Genomic DNA, 25,719 nt, shown 5'->3' on the forward strand with positions numbered 1-25,719 from the left:
CACAGCTGGCAGGCAGGCGCCATATTTGAATCACCAGCACCTGACTCACACCTTTGGCCCCGCCCTGTGATTCCCGGAGGCCCCACCCCTCCCCACCTGCAGCTCATCCAGGCCATTTCCAGGGGCTTTTCTATGCAAGTGGCCTCTCTATCCTCATGCTTAGGACTTTCCTAAAATCTCTCAAACAAGCAACAGTGTGTCCAGCCCGGCATGGCTCAGCAGTTGAGCATCAACCTAGGATCCTAGGCGATCAGGGTTCGATTCCGGGTCAGGGTACATGCCCGGTTGCGTGCTCAATCAATGACTCTCTCATCATTGATGTTTCTATCTCTCTCCCTCTCCTTTCCTCTCTCTGAAATCAATAAAGATATATTTTTTTAAAAAAGACAAGCAACAGCGTGCCCCATACAGCTTGATAAGTGGCCCCAGGCCTGGCACTAGTGGCAGCCTGCATTGGCTCATAGCTTGGCCTCTCCTGGACAATGCAAAGCCCAGCACAAGTAGCAGGGAACTACGGTTTGCTGTGTAGCTCATGCTGGGTGGCCCTGGGCAAGGCACTGGCACAGGCTGACTTTGCACCTCCTGGGAGGCCCCAGAGACAGTGCACCTGGTGGTCAGACTCAACCACGCTGGATTACAACCCTATCACATCCACGAGTGACACTCAAGGGGCGCACTTGGTGAACAACAAAGCTCCACTGAAGTAAATCCTGCTCCATAGGGCTGTCTCCAGCACAGCAACTCTTTGGCTGTAGTTGCAGCTGGTCCTCACCAATGACTGGCCTGGGGGTCGGTTCCTCCCAGGGACACCAACAGCAACCAAGGCTCAACTACAACAGGACAGTGCACACAGCCCACACAGGGGAGCACCTAGAAGGCCCAGCTCAGGTGACTGGGGAGGCTGAGCCACTGGACCCTACAGGACACCTACTACACAAAGCCACTCTACCAATTCCAGGAGACATAGCAGCTCTACCTAATACATAGAAACAAACACCTGGAAGCAGCCAAAATGTGGAGGCAAAGAAACATGTCACAAAGGAAAGAACAGAAGAAATTTCTAGAAGAGGAACTAAATGAAATAGATCCAAGCAAGCTAAGAGATGGAGAGTTCAGAATAATGGTTATAAGGATGTTTAAGCACACTGTTAGGGAAATAACTGAGAAAATTGATAAGATAATAAAGTACCAATTTGAAATGAAGGCTACATGAACTGAAATGAAGAATAATTTACACGGAATCAACAGTAGAGTAGAGGACGCTGAGAATCAAATCAGCAAGTTGGAACATGAGGAAACAAAAAACACCCAACCAGAAGAGCAAAAAGAAAAAAACATCCAGAAATATGAGAATAGTATAAGGAGCCTCTGGGACAGCTTCAAGAGGCCCAACATTCATATTATTGAGGTGCCAGAAGGGGAAGAAAGAGACCAAGGAATTGAAAACCTATTTGAAAAAATAATTACAGAAAACTTCCCCTCCCTGGGGAAAGAAATAGACTTACAAGTGCAGGAAGCACAGAGGGTCCCAAAGAAAAGGGACCCAAAGAGGCCCAGAGCAAGACACATCATAATTAAAATGCCAAAGGTTAAAGACAAAGAGAGAATCTTAAAAGCAGCAAGAGAAACACAATTAGTGACCTACACGGGAGCACCCATACGACTGTCAGCTGATTTCTTAACAGAAACTTTGCAGGTCAGAAGGGAGTGGCAAGAAATATTCAAAGTGATGAAAAACATGGAACTACAACCAAGATTGCTCTACCCAGCAAAGCTATCATTTAGTATTGAAGGTCAAATAAAGAGCTTCTCAGACAAGGAAAATCTAAGGGAGTTCATCACCACCAGACCAGCACTACAGGAAAAGTTGAAGGGTCTTCTTTAACAAGAAGCTAATGATGATGATGAACTAAATAGATCCAGGGACATCAACACATGCAACAGACTATCATATTTCAGAGGAAAGAGGGAAGGGGGAGGAGGGTGGGAAGAGATTAACCAAAGAAGTTATATGCATAACTCATGGACACAGTTAATAACGGGGTGAAGGCCTGGGAAGCGGGTGGGAGGGAAGTGGAGGGGATCAATTGGGGGGGAAAATGGGATACCTGTAATACTCTCAACAATAAAGATAAATTTTAAAAGTAAACAAATAAATAAATAAAGTACTATCTAAAAAAAAAAAAAAGTAACTAGAAATTTTCAAGTGACTGGAAATTAAATGATACATACATTCCAATAAGCCATGAGTCAGAAAAGAATCACACTGAAAACTAAAAAATGTTTGAACTGACTGAGAATGAAGTAGGAGTTAACTAAAGCAGTGCACAGAGAAAAATGTATAGCAAATATGCATACGTTAGAAAGGAAGAACCAAAAATCAATGATTTAAATTTCTAGCTCAAGTAGCCAGATACAATCTCAGTATACAACCCCAAACTGGACATAGCTATTATAAAAGATTAGCATTAATTGTTTTAAAAAATCTAAATGATTCTGTACTCCACCTCCTTTATTAGTTTCTCAGTTTTGCTGCTACTACAAAGAAACCAAGGCTGTTAATCATATACAATTCATAATGGAGAAGTTTATGTAGGAAAGATCCATGCTTAAACAGCTAGTGAAGAAATTATTTTAAATTAAATACATTTATAGTATTTTAAATTAAAGCATAATGCATAAATAAATTAAAATGTTTATTTTTGGTTAATTCCCCATTTTAAATTAATTTTTGATTAGTCTATGTTGAGCAAGGCAGATAGAACTTCTGTTATGGGTTGAATTGTGTCTTCCCAAAATGCATATGTGGAAGCTCTGACCCCCAGTATTTCAAATGTGACTTTATTTAGAAACAGGATCACTGAAGATATACTTAGTTAAGATGATGTTCTTATAAAAAGGGGATATCTGAACACAAACACAGATTGGGGTGATGTTTTTACAAACCCAGGAATACTGAAGATTGCCAGCAAAGCAATTTTCTGTTGTTTAAGCCATACAAATTGTGGTACTTTGTGATAGCAGCCCTAGAAAACTAATACAGATTTCAGTACAGGGAAGTGGGGTGCTGCTGTAACAAATAATAAAAAATGTGGAATTGGGTATTAAGTGGAGGTAGAAAGAGTTTTGAGATGCATAATAGAAAAAGCTTTGCCTTGAAGGGAATGTTGGTAGAAATGTGGATTTTGAAGGAGAATCTGTTGAAGGCTCAGAAAGAAAAGAAGAAAGCTGTAGATAAAGCTTCTGTTTTCTGAGGGAATACACATATTCTCATAAACAGAATGTTGCAAGAAATATGAATGTAAATGGTGCTTCTTGCACGGTCTCAGACAGAAATAAAGAATGTGCTATTGGAAACTGGATGAAAGGTGCTCCTTGTTATAAAATAACATAGGACTTGGCTGAATTGTGTTTTGTTGGATGGAAAGTGAAACTTGTATGCAATGAACTTGCATATTTAGCTGAACTTACAAAGTGCTGAAGGCACAACTTAATGTTTCCTTGCTGCTTATAGTAAAAGATGAGAGGGTAGAGGGATTTGAAAAGAGAATTGTTAAGAAAAAAGGAACCACAACTTCAATACTTGGAAAATTCTAAGCCTATTCAATTGCAAAAAATGAAAAAGTTTGCTCTGGATAGAACACCAAGGGTATTGTTGGACAACTATTTGACCAATAGATTAGGCTTGTGACCTGTGGATCCAATCAACCATCTCAGTCAACATGCCGTTAGCTTAGACTGAAGGGGATATAGGTGAGAAGAGATGAAGAAAGGCTGTCAGACTTCTAGAATTCTAAAGTCAGGAAATGAGCTGATAGAGATATCCAGCTGTGATCATGCATTATTCTTTAAAAAAGGGAAGAATAATCCTGAGGGTAAGGCTTTCTCTTTAGTTCTAGAAGACAGGACCATCTCCTTGGTTCCAGAGTACAGAGCCAGCCACCACTCAGGCTGCGACCCGGTGAGCCCAGAGAACATAATAGTATCATGCCAGAGAGGATAATTCTGGAGCCTTAAAATCAAGTGGAACTGACCCTGCTAGATTTCAAACTTGCTTGTGACCCATGATTCTTTTCTTCCTTCCAGTTTCTTCCTTTTTGGAATGCCTTTCCCATCAATTGTATTTTGGATAGATAACATGTAGTTTCACAGGTTTACAGACAGAAAAGAATTTTGACTCCGGATGAATCACCCTGCACCTCATCCACACATGATTTAGATGATATTTAGATGAGATTTTGAACTTAGAGTTGATGTTGGTATGAGTTAAGACTTTTGGGGATGTTGTGATGGGGTGAATGTATTTTGCATGTGAGGACATAAATTTTTTAGGGGCCAGAAGGCAGACTACCAACATGTAACTGATCATATCTTCAAGGACACGGAGAATGTGACCTTATTTGGAAACAGGGTCATTGAAGATGTAATTGGTTAAGATAACATAATACTGGAATAGACCAGTACCCCAGAGTGTATCTGTAATCCAATATGGATGCTGTCCTTATAAAAAGGGTAATCTGGAAACAGATGAGCACATAGGGAGAATTCCAGGTGAAGATCAAGGCAGAGATTGGGGTGATTCTAAAGCTAAGAAATGCCAAATATTGCCAGTAAACCACCATAAGCTAGGGGAGGATAAGGGAACAGATTCTACCTTACACGTCTTACAAGGAATTCACCCTACCAATACTTTGATTTCGAATTTCAGCAGCCCTAGAAAACTAATATAACTTCTAGTACAATTGCTCATTTTACAAGGTAGAAACAAACCAAAAAAACTAATATGCTATGTAATACTTAATACAAATGACTTACGGTTTGGCAAATGGCCCTTGTAGAATCCTTTTTTTCTTGGTAGGGCTCAAAGTTGTACATGTAATTTGAGAACCCATAAGACCATCATCTTGATGCCGTTTACCATTTAGTCCCTGACTTTGACTTTCTCTTACTGCTGCTTGGGATGTTGAAGGTTGGTTAGCATTCTAAAACCAAAAATTTAGAGAAAACATTTTAAATTAATTCATCAAAATTATTTATCTTAAAAGTCTACAATTTTAGTTTACCCATTTTTCATAATCTTAAGAGTTGTGACAAAATGTTGAAAACATAATAGTGCTTTTATAAAGATGATTTATCCTAATCCATCTTCTGTTAAAATAAGGAAGATAAACAAAAGTCCCTCTTATATTAGTACAGCTGAAAAGTTGGATTAGATGTGTATTTCCATAAGAACAATAATCCTAGAAATAATTTTTAAAAAGATAAACTCAGGGAAAAAATTAACTTATTTGTTTTGATTGTGCCTAGATTTCAGAAGTGGTGTCTTATACAACTTGGCTAAGACTGCCATGCCATATACAGATGTAAAAACTTCCTGTGGGAGTGTACCTAAAGTTCTAGTCTTGACAAAAAGAAAAGAATATACAGGCATACTTCGCTTTATTGTGCATCGCAGATATTGAGTTTTTCACACATTGAATGTTTGAGGCAACCCTATGTGGAGCAAATCTATTGGCACCATTTTTCCAGTAGGCTCAGATTATGGTTAATATTTCTAGCAATAAAGTATTTTTAAATTATGGTATGTAAATTGTTTGTTAGATATAATGCTATTGCACACTTAATAAACTATAGTATAGTGTAAATGTAACTTTTATATGCACTGAGAAAACAAAAACTTCATGTGACTTGCTTTATTGTGATATTCACTTTATTGCAGTGATCTTAAACTGAACCAACAATATCTCCAAGGATGCCTGTAATCATATATACCACTTGGGAATTTAAATGACAATCATGATATAATCAACTTATGCAGAAAGCACAAACAAGATACCAAATTTTGAGGGCCTTGGGAAATATCAGAGGCTGTGGCCTTCTGCCCAGCCTGCTCCAAAATAAATAAATAACAGAAAAAAGGAAACAAACAAAAAAATCAATGATTTTTCATCTTGCTTTTACACCATTAAGAATCAATACATGTGAGTTCTGAATAAAATGAACAAGGAAAATGATCATAAATGATCATCAACTGTAATTACGATCACAGTGTTTTCAGCGATAAACTATTAATTCTCTGGCACCATACCTGATGTGTTTCTGATGCTGAGGAACTTCCAGTTGCAGTGCCATGGGGGATATACTTTACAATCGTAATTATCCCCTGAATTGCAATGCGTTTTTGTTCCCTATACTGCAAGTTTTCAATCTCCTTCCTCACTTCACTTATAGCTGTCAGGAGCGTCTGAACTGCAAAAGAGTAATTCCAAGGAAATTATAAGTTTTAAAGAACTTAAATGCTAAAAATAAGAATTAGATTTGCAATGTAATTTCACAACATGAAATTATAAACTTGCCACATAACTTAAATTTGTGATTTTAAGTTTATATTTGGCATCTTCTTATGTAATTTTTGTAAAATAGGCAAAACATACTTATCAGTTAAATCATGATACAGAAACAGAAATTTTGCATATTGAATGTAATTTATAGATTATATTTCAGAATATAAAGTGTTGCCTAGTCACTGCATAGACACACATATTTGAATATTTTTAAATATATACTACAAATTGATGTCATTATAAAGTACAAAAGGATGCCAATATAGGGTGGGTCAAAAGTAGGTTTACAGTTGTTTGTATGGAAAGTAATACAATAATTAATAAATAATACAAGAATAAATTCTGTGCTTTGCATACTCACAATTGTAACTACTTTTGCACACCCCTGTATATTGGATATAACACAACTGAGTGCTACCTTTAAATAAAAATAACACCAGAATAAATGAGATGCAAAATAAGTACTGATGAGAGAGGCCTAACGTAAATTAATTTTAGTACAATTAAGATACCACAGTTGAAAAGTTTAACATAAGTATATTGTTTTTTAAAACTATGAGATAATTGCATGGTTTTGGGGGAAAAAGAGAAACTTTGAAATACTGATCTATCATCATCTAAATACTATACTACTCCATAAGAGTAGCATAATACAGTGTTCAATATCTTGATATCAAATTGCCCAGTGTCCCCTTTGATATCTTAGTCTCTCTATGTAATGTCATAAGAGTTGAAATCTACTAAGGTCATATTAAATCTCAATGACATTAAATTATTATCTCTAGTTAGTCATCGTCTATGTTCTTTCTCTTGTTCCAGTCCAATAAAATGAAAATATTAACCTTTAGGAGGTATGACATCTTTAGATCTTCGGAAAGACAACAGTATTATCAGTGAGTGTTGCTATATTTTGGCTCACTCCCATAAAATAAAAGAATAAGAAAGACTAACTGATATATCATATACCACACATATAGCAAATAAACATATTTAAAAAGTAGCAATTATATTAATACCTTTAACAGAAGTACTATACTTTGAAAATGTCTCTGGCACTGGTGGATAGGGGTAATATCCACCAATAACAGTATTCTTCCTTTCTCCAGATTCAGTCCTTATTTTATTCCAGTGAATAAAATTTTTTACCTTGGTTTCATTGATATATGGCTGGCCTCTATGACCTATTTGCAAAGAGGGTAAAGCGACAAAAAAGAGGGGGGGACCAATTTACTGTAATAAACTGCATGGACATTTTTGTATAAAAACAGTTTAATATGAAAACAGTTTCTTATGTCACCAAGAAAATAAGTCAAGTTCACTTATTCTCTATGTAGCAGATAATTATACTTAATATGCATACAAAAATTATCAAAGAAAGTAAACAAATCCTAAATCAAGAAGGAAATCTAGACATACTAAAGTTTTAATGGACTAAACTGTAGCTGTCTATGTGATACTAAAAAGCCATATGAAAAAGAAAACTAATAATTGGGATTTTTCTAACTATCCAAGTGGTTGGTGTCTTCATAAAAAATTGATTTTAAAATCATGTATTATCTTGAAGGTATGGCATCATGTATGAACTAAATTGCCTATGAGTATAGCTCAGCATTTAAATTCATGATCTTGAAACATACTTAAAAGTGCTATTTACATCTTATGTTGTTAGTATTTATAAAATGAGGTATTGACAAAGATGTGTGTTACACGCTTCCTAGGACTCTTCTTTTGACAAATTTCCTAATCACCAATATGGCAGCATTCTTGTAAACACACCATTCCACACTACTTCCTCACTAATCTGGAAACTTTTACCTTTATTGTTATGACCCCATTATCAAAGGGAACAGAGAAAAATAATGTACTTATAGATAAGTAGTGAGACTCTTCTTGCTATATAAGTAAAATATGAGATCCTGGGGCCAAAATTTGATGCACATTTTTGTTTTATTTAGTATTTTAAGATATTGTTAATTGAATCCATGTCTTCAATCTATCAAACAATTTATGATTATCAAGCTTAAAGCAAGCAGGAATTAAAGTTAGCCAAAGGATATAAACATAATTCTTCAGGGAATCACAAAATCATTGCTTCAATCGTAAATAATCTAGAAGGAACATATTTCATAGGCTAAATATTCTCTGTTAAAACATTGTCATAGAGATAAAGAAGGTCAAAATAGAACTGTCTTGTGATTGAATGTTGTAATGTAAAAGTTAATTTAATGAAGAGAAAATATATTACATTTTCAATAAAGTATATACAAAGAAATTGCTCACCAGTAATAAACACTCGACTCTCATTTGTAGTGGTGAGATAAAGCAGTTTAGGTACTTGATTGTTATTTCTGACAACTTTCAATTGTGTGCATATGAAATATGTCACTGTGGAAAATGAAAACATTTATGCAATTACTTCTGCATTTCAAACAGAACATACCAAGGTCAGGATTTAACACAGTGCTTCTCAAACTTTAATAAATATAGGAATCACTTGGACAATTGTTAAAATACAAATTAAGATTGAGTAGTTTTAGGGTAGGGTCTGAGATTCTCCATTTCTAATAAGCTCCTAGGTGATACTAGAGCTACCAGTCCCTTAACTACACTTGGAGCAACAAGGATCTAATACTTACCTTTTCCTTTAGATAAAAGACCTAACACATTTCCCTTAGAATGTACAATGGCTGCACCTAACTGAAGCCACTGCTTGCTGAACAGTTGAAGAGTGCAAGAGTCTTTCTAATGGGGCACACAACACAATGTGAACAATTATCCCCTACAGAGAAAAAAAGGCTTAGTTTCTCCATGATGTTTTCACTGATTAACTCAGTTTAATACTGATCCCTAAATTACTCTAACTCCTTCCACCAGATAGAGCTATACAGTATTAATTTGAATTTGCTTATGAAAGTATTTTACATGTGTTGACCTTAAGTAGACTTTAATCTTCAATGACAGAGCTTATACTACCTATTCTTTTCTGTTCACCTTGCTAACAAATTTGATAAGCTAAAAAGAATCCCTGAAAATAAGATTATAATGTCTTCAGATGTTAAATACTTTCAAAAGCTATCAATTGTTTTTAAATATCTATCAGATTATTTGTGAAAATTTCATCAATCTAACAATTTTTAAAAATTTGAACTCATTACATAGCAAAACAGCTATGGTCTTACAAACTGAGAAATAAATAAATGTAAATACTTGTAATCTCACAACAGTAAATTCTCACTTGAGAATAAATATTCTGCTAGAGCATGATATAACTATAAATTCATTTCCTACATTTTATATTTATTAGATCTTTATTTTATAGCAATGTAAATAAAGGAAATCTGTTCAAATGACTAAGAATAGTTCTAATTTATATTGCTTTTCTTTTACTTCAAAAAATTGTAAAAATATGTTAGTATTCATGGTTAAAGATGTTGATATAGGAACATTAACAAAATACCTTATTCTAATTTCATGGCTGTTAAAAATCAGACATGCATATCTAATACTGAACAGCTATTTGATATCCAGGAGATTACTTAACCCTTCTGGACCTTTGTTTCCTCACCTGTAAATTTGTAAATACATCAGCTCTTTAAAAGGCAACTGGGAGCCCAGCTGGTGTGGCTCAGTGGCTGAGCATCTACCTGAGATCCAGGAGATCGAGGTTCGATTCCTGGTCAGGGCACATGCCCGGGTTGTGGGCTCAATCCCCAGTAGGGGGCGTGCAGGAGGCAGCCAATCATGACTCTCATCATTGATGTTTCTATCTCTCTTTCCCTCTCCCTTCCTCTCTCTGAAATCAATAAAAACATTTAAAAAAAAAAAAAAGGTAACTGGGAGTACAAAATGAGACAACATCTATGAGCATTTGATAGATAGTAAACACTCAATATTAGTTTTTCTTAGTTCTTCACTTTCCTTAAAAGTAAAAAAAGATGCTCTACTACCAAAGAATTTGGGTATTATTCCAGAAGACCCTTGGTCGTGTTTCCTATCTTAGGCCTAAAGCCGCCTTAATACTCACCATGCATTTAATGATTTTTTTCCCCTTCACTCTTGGTCAAAAGATGAAAATATATTGTGATTATTGTTAACTATTGTACTAGAGAAAATCTCACCAAAGTCCATACAAAGCTTTCTTTAAAAATATATATTTCATGCCTGGCTGGGCCTAGCTCAGTGGTTGAGCATCGACCTATGATCCAGGAGATCAAGGTTCGATTCCCTGTCAAGGCACATGCCCGGGTTGCAGGCTCAATCCCCAGTCTGGGGCATGTAGGAGGCAGCCGATCAATGATGATTCTGTCATCATTGCTGTTTCTAGCTCTCTTTCTCCCTCTCCCTTCCTCTCTCTGAAATCAATAAAAGATGTATTTTAAAAATATGTATATATGTATATGTATGTGTGTGTGTGTGTGTGTGTGTGCGTGTGTATGTATATATCACATTATCACAAGAAATAGAACATGTATGCTTGGCAACATTTCTGTGAAAAAGCATTATCCAAATCTTGTGTCAGTTTGTTGTTTAAAGTGGCTACAAAGAGAAAGGAGCCTGGCCATAACTCATCTAAAATGAGATAATACAATTGTCATCAGAGGTCATCCCTACCAATCATTCATGCCCTTGGAGAAGTTATATAGCCCCACTCACCTTGGAAGACCAGGCCTTAGTTTTGGCTAAAACTGTCTTTTTGCCCTTTCCCCCAGTAGTTGGGGTGAGGTTTGGTTTTATTAAGATATATTTTAAAAATAATCTCACAAACAGAGAGTGGATTCTAATGAGGTAATATCTGAAGAGTGTATAATACTGTTTTGCAATAGAGAATAAAGGGGTAGCAGAACAGCCTTGTATATGGTCTCCAGGTCTCCTGATCTACAATTTCTACCTACCATGTTGCTGATTTTAAAAAGAATTGCATGTAGTCAAGATTAAGAGTTTCCCTAATGTTAACAAACATCTAACAATTGGTATTTAATTCATGTAATAATTTGGAAAATAGTAAAATAGCACACCATATCTAAAATAGTTTCATGCTACAAATTCAAAGAATTCACTGAAGGAAAAATTCACTGAAGTTGTTAAAAAGAATTATTTACACTTTTTTTTTCTTATAATAGATCTAAAAACTAACTTGTTATATAAAATGTATGATAGGGTACACCTAAAATATTTTCAAATAAATAAAATCAGTAGTAAAACACCTATACATCTGAATGAATGCAAGGGGAAAAGGTCAATGACAAAGTAAGTAAAATATTAATCAGCTGGTATACCACTACCAACCTAATATTAATTTAATACTCAAATGGAATTATACTGATCATTGTCAGTATTTAATTACACAGCCTGCCAATCTCCTACCAATTAATTCAACATTTGGAAAGTCTTCGTTGTTTTCAATGGGGTCTACTTAGTCAATTTCCAAGTGTATACAAAGAGAATTGACTACCTATGTTTTAGTTTCTCTGAATCTTAAGCTTTTATATCAGAAATGCTAACAATGAAAACTATTAAGAGCACATGTTTTCTGAAAAACTAGTTCAATCCCAAATTAATCCTGAATCAAAAACCAGAAGGTGGTTAACATGTAATACCAAATATAATATTAATATAGAAAAAATTGAAACATGGTATCAGACTACTTGAATTTGCTAACTCAGTATCATGACATTCCATAATTAAGTTTACCATTCTTAAAGTTAATGCCCCCACTTGCAAAATAAAAAGATAAAAGTATTGGAACTGAGTACTTGGGCAGATATTTTCAAAGATTTCTGGCTGAGATGTAGAAAACAGTTCCACTATGAATGGTTGTTCTGAAGTCCCGTCAGCAATGTGAATCCAGCGATATGACCAGAAATCTTCACTGTTTTCTATATGGATATAATATTAAAATAAGTGAAGGTAACTGATTATGCACATATAAACAAAGAACTATTCACTGAAATACTTTTTATGACTTTAAATTTCAAAACCTTACCTTTCTTTTTTAACCGCTGGACCCTCCCTACAAAAACTAAAAGGCCAACAACATCACAGATTTGCTTTTCTGGCATATCGTCCAGTTCTGATCTAAAAAAACAAATAATTAAATAGATTTTGTATCTTTAAACAGTGAAAAAGCATTTTATAACTATGGTTGTTAAAATATACATTTACATAATTACAACAGCAAAATTTTGAGTAGATTTTGAGCAAATTATAATACATTATTTCAATGACTAATATTAAAAATTATTTAAGATATTTTATAAGAAGTTATTTTACCTTGTGATAAAGCGGTGATTTAATTTTGGTAATCTCCATTCTGGTTTCAACTGCTTTTCTGGAATGATCGTTATATTAGTTGGAGGATCTCGAAGGTTCAGGGAGACTTCTGAAAAACAAATATATTACTTTAATATTATATTTAATACATATAAAAGAATATACATGTGTATAAATTACACAGGAAAAAATAGACTGAACACTTTTGAGCCCAATACTAAACTTAAGAACTAGACCATTATCAATAGCTTTCTTCTACCAACCGCTACATTGTCACATCCACTTATCTCCCCACCAAAGGTTAACCATACCTTAAATTTTATGTTTTATCATCTCCTTCATTTAAAAAAGAGATATTTAAAATCCAGCACTCATTTATGGTAAAAACTCTCAGCAAAGTGGGAATAGAGGGATCAACCCTCAACATAATAAAGGCCATATATGACAGACCTACAGCCAACATCATACTCAATGGGCAAAAACTAAAAACATTTCCATTAAAAACCAGAACAAGACAGGGATGTCCACTTTCACCCTCTTATTCAACATAATACTGGATGTCCTAGCCACAGCCATCAGACAGGAAGAAAACATAAAAGGTATTCAAATTGGAAAGGAGGAAGTAAAACTGTCATTATTTACAGATGACATGATATTATACATAGAAAACCCTAAAGACTCCATCAAAGTATTACTAGATTTGATAAATGAATTTGGCAAGGTAGCTGGATACAAAATCAACATCCGGAAATCAATGGCATTCTTATACACCAACAATGAACTTTCAGAGAGAGAGAAACTAAAAAAACAATACATTTACCATTGCAACTAAAAAAATAAGATACCAAGGAATAAACTTAACGAAGGATGTAAAAGACCTGTACTCAGACAACTACAGGACACTGAAACAAGAAATAGAGGAAGATATAAACAAGTGGAAGAATATACCATGTTCATGGATTGAAAGAATTAATATCATTAAAATGTCCATACTACCCAAAGCAACTTATAAATTCAATGCAATTCCTATTAAAATACCAACAGCATATTTCACAGAACTAGAACAAACATTTCGAAAATTTATATGGAACCAAAAAAGACCACAAATAGCTGCAGCCATCTTGAGAAAAAAGAACAGAGTGGGAGGGATCACATTACCGGATTTCAAACTGTATTACAAAGCCACTGTAATCAAAACAGCTTGGTATTGGTACAACAACAGACATATAGATCAATGGAACAGAACAGAGACCCCACAAATAGACCCACACCATTACGGTCAGTTAATATTCGACAAAGAAGGCAAGAGCATACAATGGAGTAAAGACAGTCTCTTCAATAAGTGGTGCTGGGAAAATTGGACAGATACATGCAAAAAAATGAAACTAGACCACCAACTTTCACCATACACAAAAATAAACTCAAAATGGATAAAAGACTTAAATGTAAGTCACGAAATCATAAAAATCCTGGAAGAAAACATAGGCAGTAAAGTCACAGACATCTCACGTGGTGGAATTTTCACTGATACATCCCCTAGGGCAAGAGAAACAAAAGAAAAAATAAACATATGGGACTACATCAAACTAAAAAGCTTCTGCACAGCCAAAGAAAACAACGTCAAAATACAAAGAAATCCCATGGTCTGGGAAAACATATTTGCCAAGGATGTATTTGATAAGGGGCTAATTTCCAAAGTGTACAAAGAACTCATACTACTCAGCAAGAGGAAGACAAACAACCCAATTAAGAAATGGGCAAAGGACCTGAATAGACACTTCTCCAAAGAGGACAAACAGATGGCCAAGAGACACATGAGAAAATGCTCAACGTCGCTAATCATCAGAGATATGCAAATTAAAACCTCAATGAGGTATCATTTCACACCTGTAAGAATGGCTACCATCAACAAATCAACAAACGACATGTGCTGGCGAGGATGAGGAGAAAGGGCAACCCTAGTACACTGCTGGTGGGAACGCAGACTGGTGCAACCACTATGGAAAACAGTATGGAGGTTCCTCAAAAAATTAAAAATGGAGCTGCCTTTTGATCCAGTGATTCCACTCCTAGGAATGTATCCTAAGAATCCTGAAACACTAATCAGAAAGAATATATGTACCCCTATGTTCATAGCAGCAGTTTACAATAGCTAAGATCTGGAAACAGCCCAAGTGCCCATCACTAGATGAGTGGATAAAAAAGCTGTGGGACATGTATGCCATGGAATACTATGCAGCTGTAATAAAGAAGGATCTCTTAGCCTTTGGGACAGTATGGATGGACCTGGAGAAAATTATGCTAAGTGAAATAAGCCAGGCATAGAAAGACAAACATCATATGATCTCACTTATACGTGGAATTTAAAGAACTTAATAAACTGATGGACAGAATAGATTCAATGACATGGAAGCATAGATCAGACTGACGAATGTCAGAGGGATGGAGGAGGGCAGGTGGGTGGAGGGGGAGAGAGTAACCAAATAATTTATATGCATATATGCACAACTCAAGGACATGGACAATGGTGGGGAGAGGGACTATGGAGGGGGATGGGATGGGATGGAATGGGTCATTGGGGAGAAAAAGGGATATGGGTAATATTTTAAACAAAAATAAAATTTAAAAATTAAAAATAAAATAAAATAAATTTTAAAAAGATATTTAATCACTTATTTGTTTTTACCCAAACAAAAGACTGTTTGGCTTTATTTGTTCTGGAACTGTAATGGATGAAATCATATCATATACAGTATTCTAGGGCTACTCTTTTCATTCATTATTATGGTCCTAAAATTCATCCATGTAGCTGCACATAGTAGTTTCTTTCCCATATTCATTGCTGAATAATGTTCCAGGGTATTGGCATACTTCAATTTTATTTTCCCATTATCGTGTTGACAGAATCTGGATTATTTCCAGTTTTTGCTACTACAGACAGGGTCACTATGAATGTTTTGTACATGCCTCTCTATGTTACACAGGCAAGAGTTTTCTAACGTATTATACCTAGGAGGGAAACCCTGGATTGTACAATATGCAAATGCTCCACTTGACAGGATAATTCTAAACTATTTTAAAATAAAGAACTTTTTATAGTTCCATCAACAGTGTATAAGAATTCCCTTTGATCCACATCCTCTCCAAATTTTGGTATCATCAAATTTCTTATTTGTCAATCTAGTGACACAAAATGACAATTTTGGGAGGGTCTTACTTCACAGTTCTCTTATTGTTAATTATTTTGAAAAACATTTCACATATTTATGATTCATTCAGACATCTTCTGATGTCAATCATCTGAGGTTTTCCGAAATAAACATATATTTAAGGAAACAATGAACAAAGGCTACATTGTCTGAACATTCTCTAAGTAATTACAGTTAATGGATTAACTAGGAAATTTAAAATACATAGAAATACAGGTCCAGTATAAAACTATTATAAGCAAAAAAAACAATACTTAAAGTTGTTGAGTGATGTAATCTACAATCTTGAAAATGGAAATTCAAGAAAACATCATATCCAACTCTTAAAGCAATCACTTAATATATTAATTCTCATGTTCCCAAAATATTTAGGGTGATGCCAAGATGCCATAACTTTGATTTTAATACTAATTAGGAAGAGCCCTTTCGAAATTGTAGCAATTGCCAACATTGGAATATTGGCAATAGGTTAGATAACAGTATTATATTAACTTAAATTTCCTGATTTTGATAACTGTACTGTGATTATGTAATAGAGTGTTCTTGTTAGGAAATATATACTGAAAAATTAATGAGGTGTTTGAAGGTAAAGAGGTATGTATAATGGCTGCCACTTACTCTCAAATGATTCAGATGACAAAATATATATATGTATACGGAGAGAGAGAAAGTGACAAAGGAAAGGTAGATGTTAACAATGGTTCAATCTGTGTAAAGGTATATAGGAGTTTTTTATACTACCCTAATTTTTATGTAAGTTTGAAATTATTTCAATATAAGATGTTGACAAAATCTCATAGTAACAGAAAACTACATTCAAGTCATTAAGTTAATATTATAATGAAAAAATAAAAGATAATAAAAATAGGTAGTCCCAAGTGGAGCTTATTCATTAAGCAACAATAAATATCTCAGATAATTTTTCTTAATAAATGCAATAATAAATAAGTATATTCATTAAATGATTTCTTGAAAATTTTATAGATACAAGAATTTAAAGGTTTGTCAGGTTCTAATAGCTTCAGTAATTTTTAAGTCTTTGCCTGATATGGTACTTTGCAAATTTACACAAAAAAATACAGCCATAAAAGAAAAAAAATGCATTGGATACTTAACCCATAGTAGAAATTAGCTTGATCTGTGGATCCACAGGGAGAGGCTGTGGCCTGAATGGAAAACTCTTTTTAACAGAATAATCTTGAAGCAGAAGAACTAAACCAACCCGTAAACATTTATACCACTCAGGACACAGGGTATTCCACATGATCACTGATACAGTGCCGGAACTGTCAGCAACTTCCAAAAAGGTCTGAAAAGATGAATAAAAGCACACACATATTTGTTATTTTTATCTACAGGATGCTAAAATTTTTATTATTATTTTTGTATACACTTATCTTTTGACTTTAAAAAAAAATTATCTTTATTGTTGAAAGTATTACTGATGTCCCCTTTTTTTCTCTCCACTGATCCCTTCCACCCTGTATCTGCCCCACCCCCAGGCCTTCCCCATACTATTGTCTGTGTCCATGGATTATGCATTATGCATAAAAGTTCTTTTATTAATCTCTCTCCACCCACTCCCTCACCCCCACTTTCCCTCTGAGATTTGTCAGTCTGTTCCATGCTTCTATGTCTCTGCATCTATTTTGTTTATCAGTTTATTTTGTTTATCACATTCTACATATAAGTGAGATCATGTGATACTTGTCTTTCTCTAACTGGCTTATTTCACTTAGCATAATACTCTCCATTTCCATCCATGCTGTCTCAAAATGAAAGAGATCCTTCTTTTTACAGCTGCATAGTATTCCATGGTGTAAATGTACCACAGCTTTTTTATCCAGTCATCTACTGATGGGCACTGGGCTGTTTCCAGATCTTAGCTACTGTAAATCGCACTGCTATGAACATAAGGGTGCATAAGTTCTTTCTGATTGGTGTTTCAGGTTTCTTAGGATATATTCCTAGAAGTGGAATCATTGGGTCAAAAGGCAGTTCCATATTTAATTTTTTGAGAAAACTGCATACTGTGTTTGATAGTAGCTTCACCAGTCTGCAATCCCACTAGCAGTGTACTAGGATTCCGTTTTCTCCAGGATGTTAAAAGTTTTAGAATGAGGAAGTAAAACTATAGGGGAATGATTAAAAGTAATTTATGATATATGATAAAATCTATAACCATGAAAAGTTATGAATGAAGAATTTTTAGTGGTATTAAAAAATACTTAAGAAAATGTTGAGTAATACAAAATTTTAGGTGCTGTATAATTGCCAGTTTATAAGTTAATTTAATATGAATGACATATATAGTCATATGAAATACATGACATGCATGCATATATATATAAATAGATGTGTTATATGTTATACACATATGATATCATAGATCTGTGCACATATAGAATATATGTATGTGGATATATGATATATACCCCCCAAAAAGGGAATAAAGCACACCATAATGTTAACAATGATTCTTTTTGGTATGACTTGGGGTGATATTACTTATCAGCCTTATTTATATAGATTTCTACATTTTCCAAATTCTCTAAAAGAATACACAACTTTTATTTAAAAAGTTAAATAAAACACTCAAAATAATTCTTGATAACACGTGAAAATAAAGTAAAATGTTAAGTAAAAAGGACAGAAATCAAGAAAGTATTTGTCATCAGCATTATATGGCATAGGCAGTCAAGATAACAGAAAAGTGCCAGATGGATTTTACAATTAGAAGGTCTCTAGTGAGTGACCAGTTGAAGGAAAATGCCAAACTGATTGTGTTGAGAAGTAATTGAGAGGCAAGTAAGTGAAAACATCTAGTGTAGACTACTTCTTCAAGGAGCTTGCTTGAAGAGAGAGGGAATAGAGAAATCTGAGGCCGAAGGATAATTTTTTTCCTTTTTTAAAATGGAAGACTAAAGTATGTTTATATTCTGGTGTAGAAAGCACAGTAAAGAAGAAAAGGTTGAAGATATATAAAAAGGTGTGAAGGAGACCAGCTGGATCAAAGAATTAAATGTTGACAATACAGAAAGAATTTATTTTTTTATAAGAAATTACATAGAAAAATACTTCAAAATATACATTCATGTACATTTTTTTAATTGTTCAAAATATTACAGATGTCCCCTTTTTTCCACATTGACCCCTTCCACCCTGCACCCACTCCCCTTTCCAGTCCCTCACCACACTATTATCTGTGTTCTTGGGTTATGCATATACGCATATAAGTTCTTTGGTTAATCTCTCCCCACCTACCCACCCACCTACCCCTACCTTCCCTCTAAGATTCATCACTGTGATCCCTGCTTCCATACATTTTTTTTTTTTTTTGAGTTGCTTGCACCATACAAACCTACCCCATCTTGGGGACCTTTGTTGGGATGTGACAATGGTGAGCATATTTCTCCACTCCCTTTGTAGAGGAGCAAGGAAGAAAGAGAGAAAATTTTCCTTATATTTCAGAGACTTTTCAAATACTAGCTATATTGGCTAGATGTACATCATTATAATTTTATGAGTTTTTGGTGATTTGTATAATTTCATTCCCATTGTTTTTAAACAATTATGTAATTATTTAAAGCACTAATAGTAGGCTATATTGTAATGTTTTTAATATTATTTAACCTATAAAGGTTATTTAAACATAAATTATTCTAATATGAAGTTAGGTCTGTAAGCTATAATCTTTAATTGTTAAATAAACATATACTATTTTATCATTACTTATACCTGGTATGGCTCAATCATATTTTTGTCAGGTTTTCCATAGTATCTTAGTCTTGATTTATGCATTATTCTCACAAGCAAAGCAGGAAAATTCCTTCTGTTAGTCCAGGTCATTTCAAGGTGAGAAAGGGAAATTATTTTGGTATCTAGAATACAGAAAAGAAAAAAATCCTTCTTAATATTTCATGGTAATTTCAAAATTCTCTTTTACTGGTTAAAAATGGTAGCTAGATTATACCCAAAGTCAAATTTACTCCTTTTCACCAGCTTAAGCCAGTCTATTTCTTCCTACATATAAAACAATAATGCACACTATTCCTATATATGACTCACGATATGCCTGGAACATAGGTAAATACCTATATTTACTAACACACTGTTCAATCTAGAATCCCCTCCACCTTAGAAAATCGTTTAATTACTTCCTAGAATACTTGGATCTAAACTCACTTCCCTTAAGAAATTTTGTCGAAAAAACTCAATGTCATGTACTATTTTGCCACTACTAAGCAATTTCATATTTAATTTATAGAATTCTTTTATGATATATTTATGTATTGCCCTTACCTTAGTTTCCATTTTTCCCAAACATGCCAGACATGGTCCTTTATCAGGGCCTTTGCACTTGCTGCTCCCTCTGTCTGGAATGTCTTCCTCTTAGATACCCAAGTGACTTCCTCCTTTCCAAGTTTTGCTCAAAGGTCACTTTCTCAGTGATGTTATTCCTAAACACCCTATTGAAAACTGATCCCTTTACTTTTCTCCCATCCCATTTTATTTTTCTACACAGCACTTATCATCTTATATGACATATAATTTAATTTGAAATGTTTTAATCTCTAAGCCTGCTGGCAAGTACAAAAACTGCTTAAAAACTATTCACCATATTTTAAAAATTAACTTGTATTTCTGATTTTATTCTTCCTTGTGTTAAGAAGGGTTCCACTGACAATTCTCTTCATATTTTGCTCTCCCTAGCCCACAGTCCAAACTTTTAAAGCCTACATTTTTATTGATCTAATATTTATTTCGCTAAGGCATCCTCCACTTCCATTTTTATTTACATAATGTATGACAGTCAATATAAGAATTTAGATAGTAAGCAATAGACCAGTGATTCTCAGACTTTTTGGTCTCTCGATGCTTAAAAATTATTGCAGAGCTCAAAAGTTTTTGTTTATGTGGGTATTATCTATTAGTATTTATCATATTATAAACAAAAACTAAGACATATCAATTATTCATCAATTCCCTTAAAATAACAATAAACCTACTATGTATAATATAAGTATGCATTAAAAATATGACTATATATTCCAAAACTAAAAATTCAGAGGAGTGGAATTGTTTTACACTTTTGCAAATCTCTTTGGTGTCTAGCTTAATAGAAGACAGCTGCATAGGCATATTTTCTTTGACATTCTGTCTGTTTCACTGTTTCAATGTCACATGTCATGCAGCCTCTAGAAAACTCCACTGTATATTTTTGAGAGAATGACAGTGAAAAGGGTAAATAAAGCTTTAATACTGTCATTATGAAAAAAGGTTTGATGTTGTGAATCCCCTGAAAATGTCTTGGGAGCGCCCCTAGTGGGCCTTGACCCATACAATGAAAAATGTTGCAAAAGAATAAGTCTAAGGAATGCAAAAAAGAATAAAGATAAAAGCTGAAAATAAAAAATTAGAAAACAGTAGAAGTGGTAAATCCAACTCTCTGGAAAATTTAATAAGAAAGTAAACCTTTGACAAGTGTAATCATGAAAAAAGAAAACAAAAATATAATGTTTAGAATGTAATCAACTATAAATATAGAGAAAACTTTTAAAATATTACTATGATTACCTCTAAACTTGAAAATATCAGTGAAATATATAATCTTCTAGGAAAATATGAATTACCAATAATGCCTTAAGAAGCAGAAGAAAACTTGAATAGGTCAATAGCTATGGAAGAAAATGAAAATGAAAAAGTTCACAAATAATGACCTCCACAAATGGAACCAGGTTCACATGCTTTTTTACAAGAAAATTCTAACAACTTTCAAAGAATAGCTCTTTCCCTTAACTATAATTTGTTCTAAAGTACATTAAAATATAGAAATGGTGCCAATTCATTTTATAAACTTAGATAAATCCTGAAAAATCATGACAGAAATATTACAAAAGAGAAAACTATACATGCAAATCATTTATGATGGCAAAAATCCTAAATAAAATATTTTCAAATCCAATATAGCAGCAAGCCCAATTGTATCATGAACAAGTAGATTCCTAAACATTTTGTCTTGATCAGGAGGGGGATATTATAAATTGGGAAAAATTCTGGAGATTAACGGAAAAATGTAAGTTTAAATAATTTGTTAAAACATTAAAGGTGACCACCCTAGCTGGGTGGCTCAGTTGGGTGGAGCATTGTCCCCTATACCAAAATATTGCAGGTTCCATCCCTGGTCAGGGGCGCTTGTGGGAGGCAACCGATGGATGTTTCTCACATTGATGTTTCTCTCTCTTTCTCTCTCTCAAATCAATAAAAACATATCTTTGGTTCATTAGATTCCACATATTAGTGAGATCATGTGATATTTGTGTTTCTCTGACTGGCTTATTTCACTTAGCATAATCATCTCCAGGTCCCTCCAGGCTGTCTCAAAGGGTAATTTGTAAAACTGTCAGCAATAAAGATTAAAAAAACTAGTATAGAAGTTCATCAAAAAATTAAGAATCAAGTTACCATATGAACCAGCAACCCTTCTTCTGGGTATCTACCCGAAAAATTTGAAAACATTTATTCATAAAGATATATGCACTCCTATGTTCATTGCAGCATTATTCATGATGGCTAAGACATGGAAACAATAAAAGTGTCCTTTGACAGATAATTAAAGAAGATGTGGTACATATATACAATGGAATACTACTCAGCCATAAGAAAAGATGAAATACTTCCATTTGCAACAACATGGATAAATCTTGAGAATATTATGTTAAGCAAAATAAGTCAAACAGGAAAAGTCAAGAACCATATGATTTTACTCATATGTGGGATATAAAACTGAAAGCAACAAATGAACGAACAAGACAAACAAACAAAAACTCATAGGGGAGTGGGAGGCAGTAACTAGTAAAAGGGTCAAATATATGGTGATGGAAAGAAATTTGACTTTGGGTGGTGAACACACAATGCAATATACAAATGATGTATTATAGAATTGTATACTTGAAACCAATATAATTGTATTAACCAGTGTCATCCCAATAAATTTAAAAATTATAGCTTAAAAAAGAAAAGTTTACTTAAATTAAATACAGAATACTGATAGTTATTATAAAAAAAAAAAGCAAAACAAAATATCTTCTGGTGAGAATTAAAAGAAAACATTAAGGGTAACCACTATGAGAATACAAATATAATGTATAACTTCTAAAAACTAGAAGAAAAAAAATTAAATCCTGCAAAAGTAAGAAAAAAAGCATGATATATTAAAAATAAAGTAGAATTGCAAGATCAGTTACAAACCTCATAATCACATTAAATTTAATTGGATTAAGTTAATCTATTAAAAGAAAAAAATTGGCTTGGGCCAAACAACAAAATCTTAGCTATATGTTTCTTAAAAGAGCCAAACCTATCAAAAAATGGAAATAAAGGGATAGACAAAGATTTGAGAAACATTGCCTTAAATGCTAACTAAAAGACAGCAGAAATGGTAAATAGTACCATCAGACAAAATATAATTCAAGGCAAAAAGGACAAAGAGACAAATTCCATACTGATAAAGAGTAAAATCCGCCCGGCCGGGCGTGGCTCAGCGGTTGAGCGTCGACCTAGGATCCAGGCGATCGGGGTTCGATTCCCGGTCAGGGCACATGCCCGGGTTGCGGGCTCGATCAATGACTCTCTCATCATTGATGTTTCTGTCTCTCTCTCTCCCTCTCCTTTCCTCTCTCTGAGATCAATAAAGATATATTTAAAAAAATAAAAAAATAAAAAATAAAAAAATAAACTGTGAGATCCCACCTCATACCCACTGTGATGGCGACACCAATAAAAACTTTAAAAAAAAAAAAGAGTAAAATCCACCAACAACATATTAACAACTTACAAAAGTTTACACATTTATAGGAACATCTAAATAAAAACTTTTAGAAGTATAAGAAGAAATAAAAGCACCATCATTAAATGTGGAATCTAATGAACAAAAAAACTGATGAACAAAATACATACAGAGATATAGAACCATGAAGCAGTCGGACAAATTTCAGAGGGAAGGTGGGGGTGGGGAGTGGAGGGGGAGAGATTAATTAAAGAATTTAGATGCATACATGCATGACTTATGGACACAGGCAATAGTGTGGAGAAGGCCTGGGGGGGGCAGTTAGGGGGGAAGAGAGAAGCCAATGCTTCTCTCAGAGAAATGGGCAAATAAAATAGATTTTAAAATAATGACTTTGTATTGCCAGGTGGGTACCTGAATTATCAGGCGGATCACTGTGTAAATTATATAATTGTCTAACTGCTATGCTGTACACCTGAAACTAATATAAAATAATATTGAATGTCAACTGTAATTGAAAAATAGAATCTTAAAAATAATAAAAAGAAAAAAAGAAAATTTTAATTAAAATTTTAAAACTTGGTATAAGGAACTTATCTAATAAGTAAGCCTTTTCTAAACTTTTGGAGTTTAAATAAGAATTCAAATTTAAAATCAGAAAATATGAATAATGAATAACACAAACAATCTCTACACTACAAAATTGGGGGATGCAGCCAAAGAAGTACGTACCCATGGGAAATTTCAGAATTTTTAAATCTTTTAAAAGAAATAAACAAGGAAATAAATGAACCAAGCATTAAACTCAAGAAGGTAGCACAAAAACATAATGAACAAAGGAAGTAAAAGGAATTAAAGATGACAGCAGAAATAAAGTAGAAAACATTTCCTCTTTACAGATTTCTTAATTAGTAAAGCCAAGTATTTAAAAAAGGAACAACAACAATAAAATAGACAAACCTCTGGCAAAGCTGGTCATGAAAAAGGATGAACACAAAAATTTAGGAATGTAAAAGGGGATATAAATAATAAGACAGAGATTTAAAAATATAGACTACTATGTACAACAGTGAGATTTAGGTGAAATAAAATTTCCTAGTAAAATATCAACTCTCAAAAATGGAGTCAAGAAGAAGCATAATTGATTTCATTACTTTATCTGCAAGAAATTGAAAAGGAACCATTCTCCCAACTTCCAATCCTGGTCCAAGGCCCCAGATTCATATTGTTTTAAGGGTAAATTCTACCAAACCTTCAATGAACACATGATTTCTTTAAGCACAGAAAAATGGGCAAGCTTCCCAACCTATTGTACTAGGCAAATATTAATTAACTCGATATCAGAACAGGACTAAAATAGTACCCCCCTTAAAAATAACTTGAAACTTATATAATCTTAGTAACCAGTGTCATCTCAATGAATTTAATAAAAAGAAAAAGATTGAGTAAATAAAAATATAAAGCCCTTGATATGAAAATAACAAAACCTATAGACCAAATTCATTTGAAAAAATAACAGTGATGATCAAGTAGAGATACAAAAGTGGTTCAATGTTAGAAAATCCATTAATGTAATTTATTTCATCCATCCTTTTATTTAATAAACACTTAATGAATGTCTACTATGTGCCAGATATTGTTCTGGATATAGGGGAAATAACCTACAGCAGTAAAAAAACAGAGCCCTTGCCTCTCATGGGTCTTATAAGCTAGTGGGGGGAGAAAGAAAAAAAAAAAGCAAAATAATTTCAGTGTTATCAGTTCTTCAAAGGCCAGTTGCACGGTGATGTAAAAATAATAAATGGGTAAGGGAAACACATTTAATGGCTCTTTTTCTAATATGTTTTATATATTTGAGCAGAAACCTAAGGACAGGAAGGAATTTTCCAGAAAGACAAAAAAGCTGGAGCAAAGTACCTGAGGCAGAAAAGAGTTTGGAGGTTTGAAGATCAGAAAGAAGACTCAAATTGTTGAAACAAAGTGGTGCAGGAAAGGGGTTAGAAATGAGGTTAGAGAGGTGAGTTAGGGGATTCTGCAGGGCAGGGGTCTGCAAACTATTGCCCATGAGCCAAATCTGGCTTGCTATCTTTTTTTGTAAATAAAGTTC

The 25,719-nt window shown here is 33.9% G+C and overlaps 1 protein-coding gene across 1 annotated transcript in view; it reads right to left on the bottom strand.

The window, feature by feature from the left end:
* RADX (RPA1 related single stranded DNA binding protein, X-linked) overlaps positions 1-25,719 on the bottom strand; it is a 52,264-nt gene that overhangs the window by 23,212 nt on the left and 3,333 nt on the right. Inside the window, exons 2-10 of the mRNA XM_081125899.1 lie at positions 19,562-19,704; positions 16,940-17,132; positions 12,615-12,723; positions 12,328-12,419; positions 12,098-12,220; positions 8,625-8,729; positions 7,361-7,525; positions 6,089-6,249; positions 4,816-4,982 (exon numbers count right to left, since the gene is read on the bottom strand). Of these exons, the coding sequence (XP_080982025.1) occupies positions 4,816-4,982; positions 6,089-6,249; positions 7,361-7,525; positions 8,625-8,729; positions 12,098-12,220; positions 12,328-12,419; positions 12,615-12,723; positions 16,940-17,132; positions 19,562-19,704 (1,258 nt within the window). The remainder of the gene's footprint in view (positions 1-4,815; positions 4,983-6,088; positions 6,250-7,360; positions 7,526-8,624; positions 8,730-12,097; positions 12,221-12,327; positions 12,420-12,614; positions 12,724-16,939; positions 17,133-19,561; positions 19,705-25,719) is intronic.

This window comes from Miniopterus schreibersii (genome assembly GCF_964146895.1).
Source record: "Miniopterus schreibersii genome assembly, chromosome: X".
NCBI classification, from domain to species: Eukaryota; Metazoa; Chordata; class Mammalia; order Chiroptera; family Miniopteridae; genus Miniopterus; species Miniopterus schreibersii.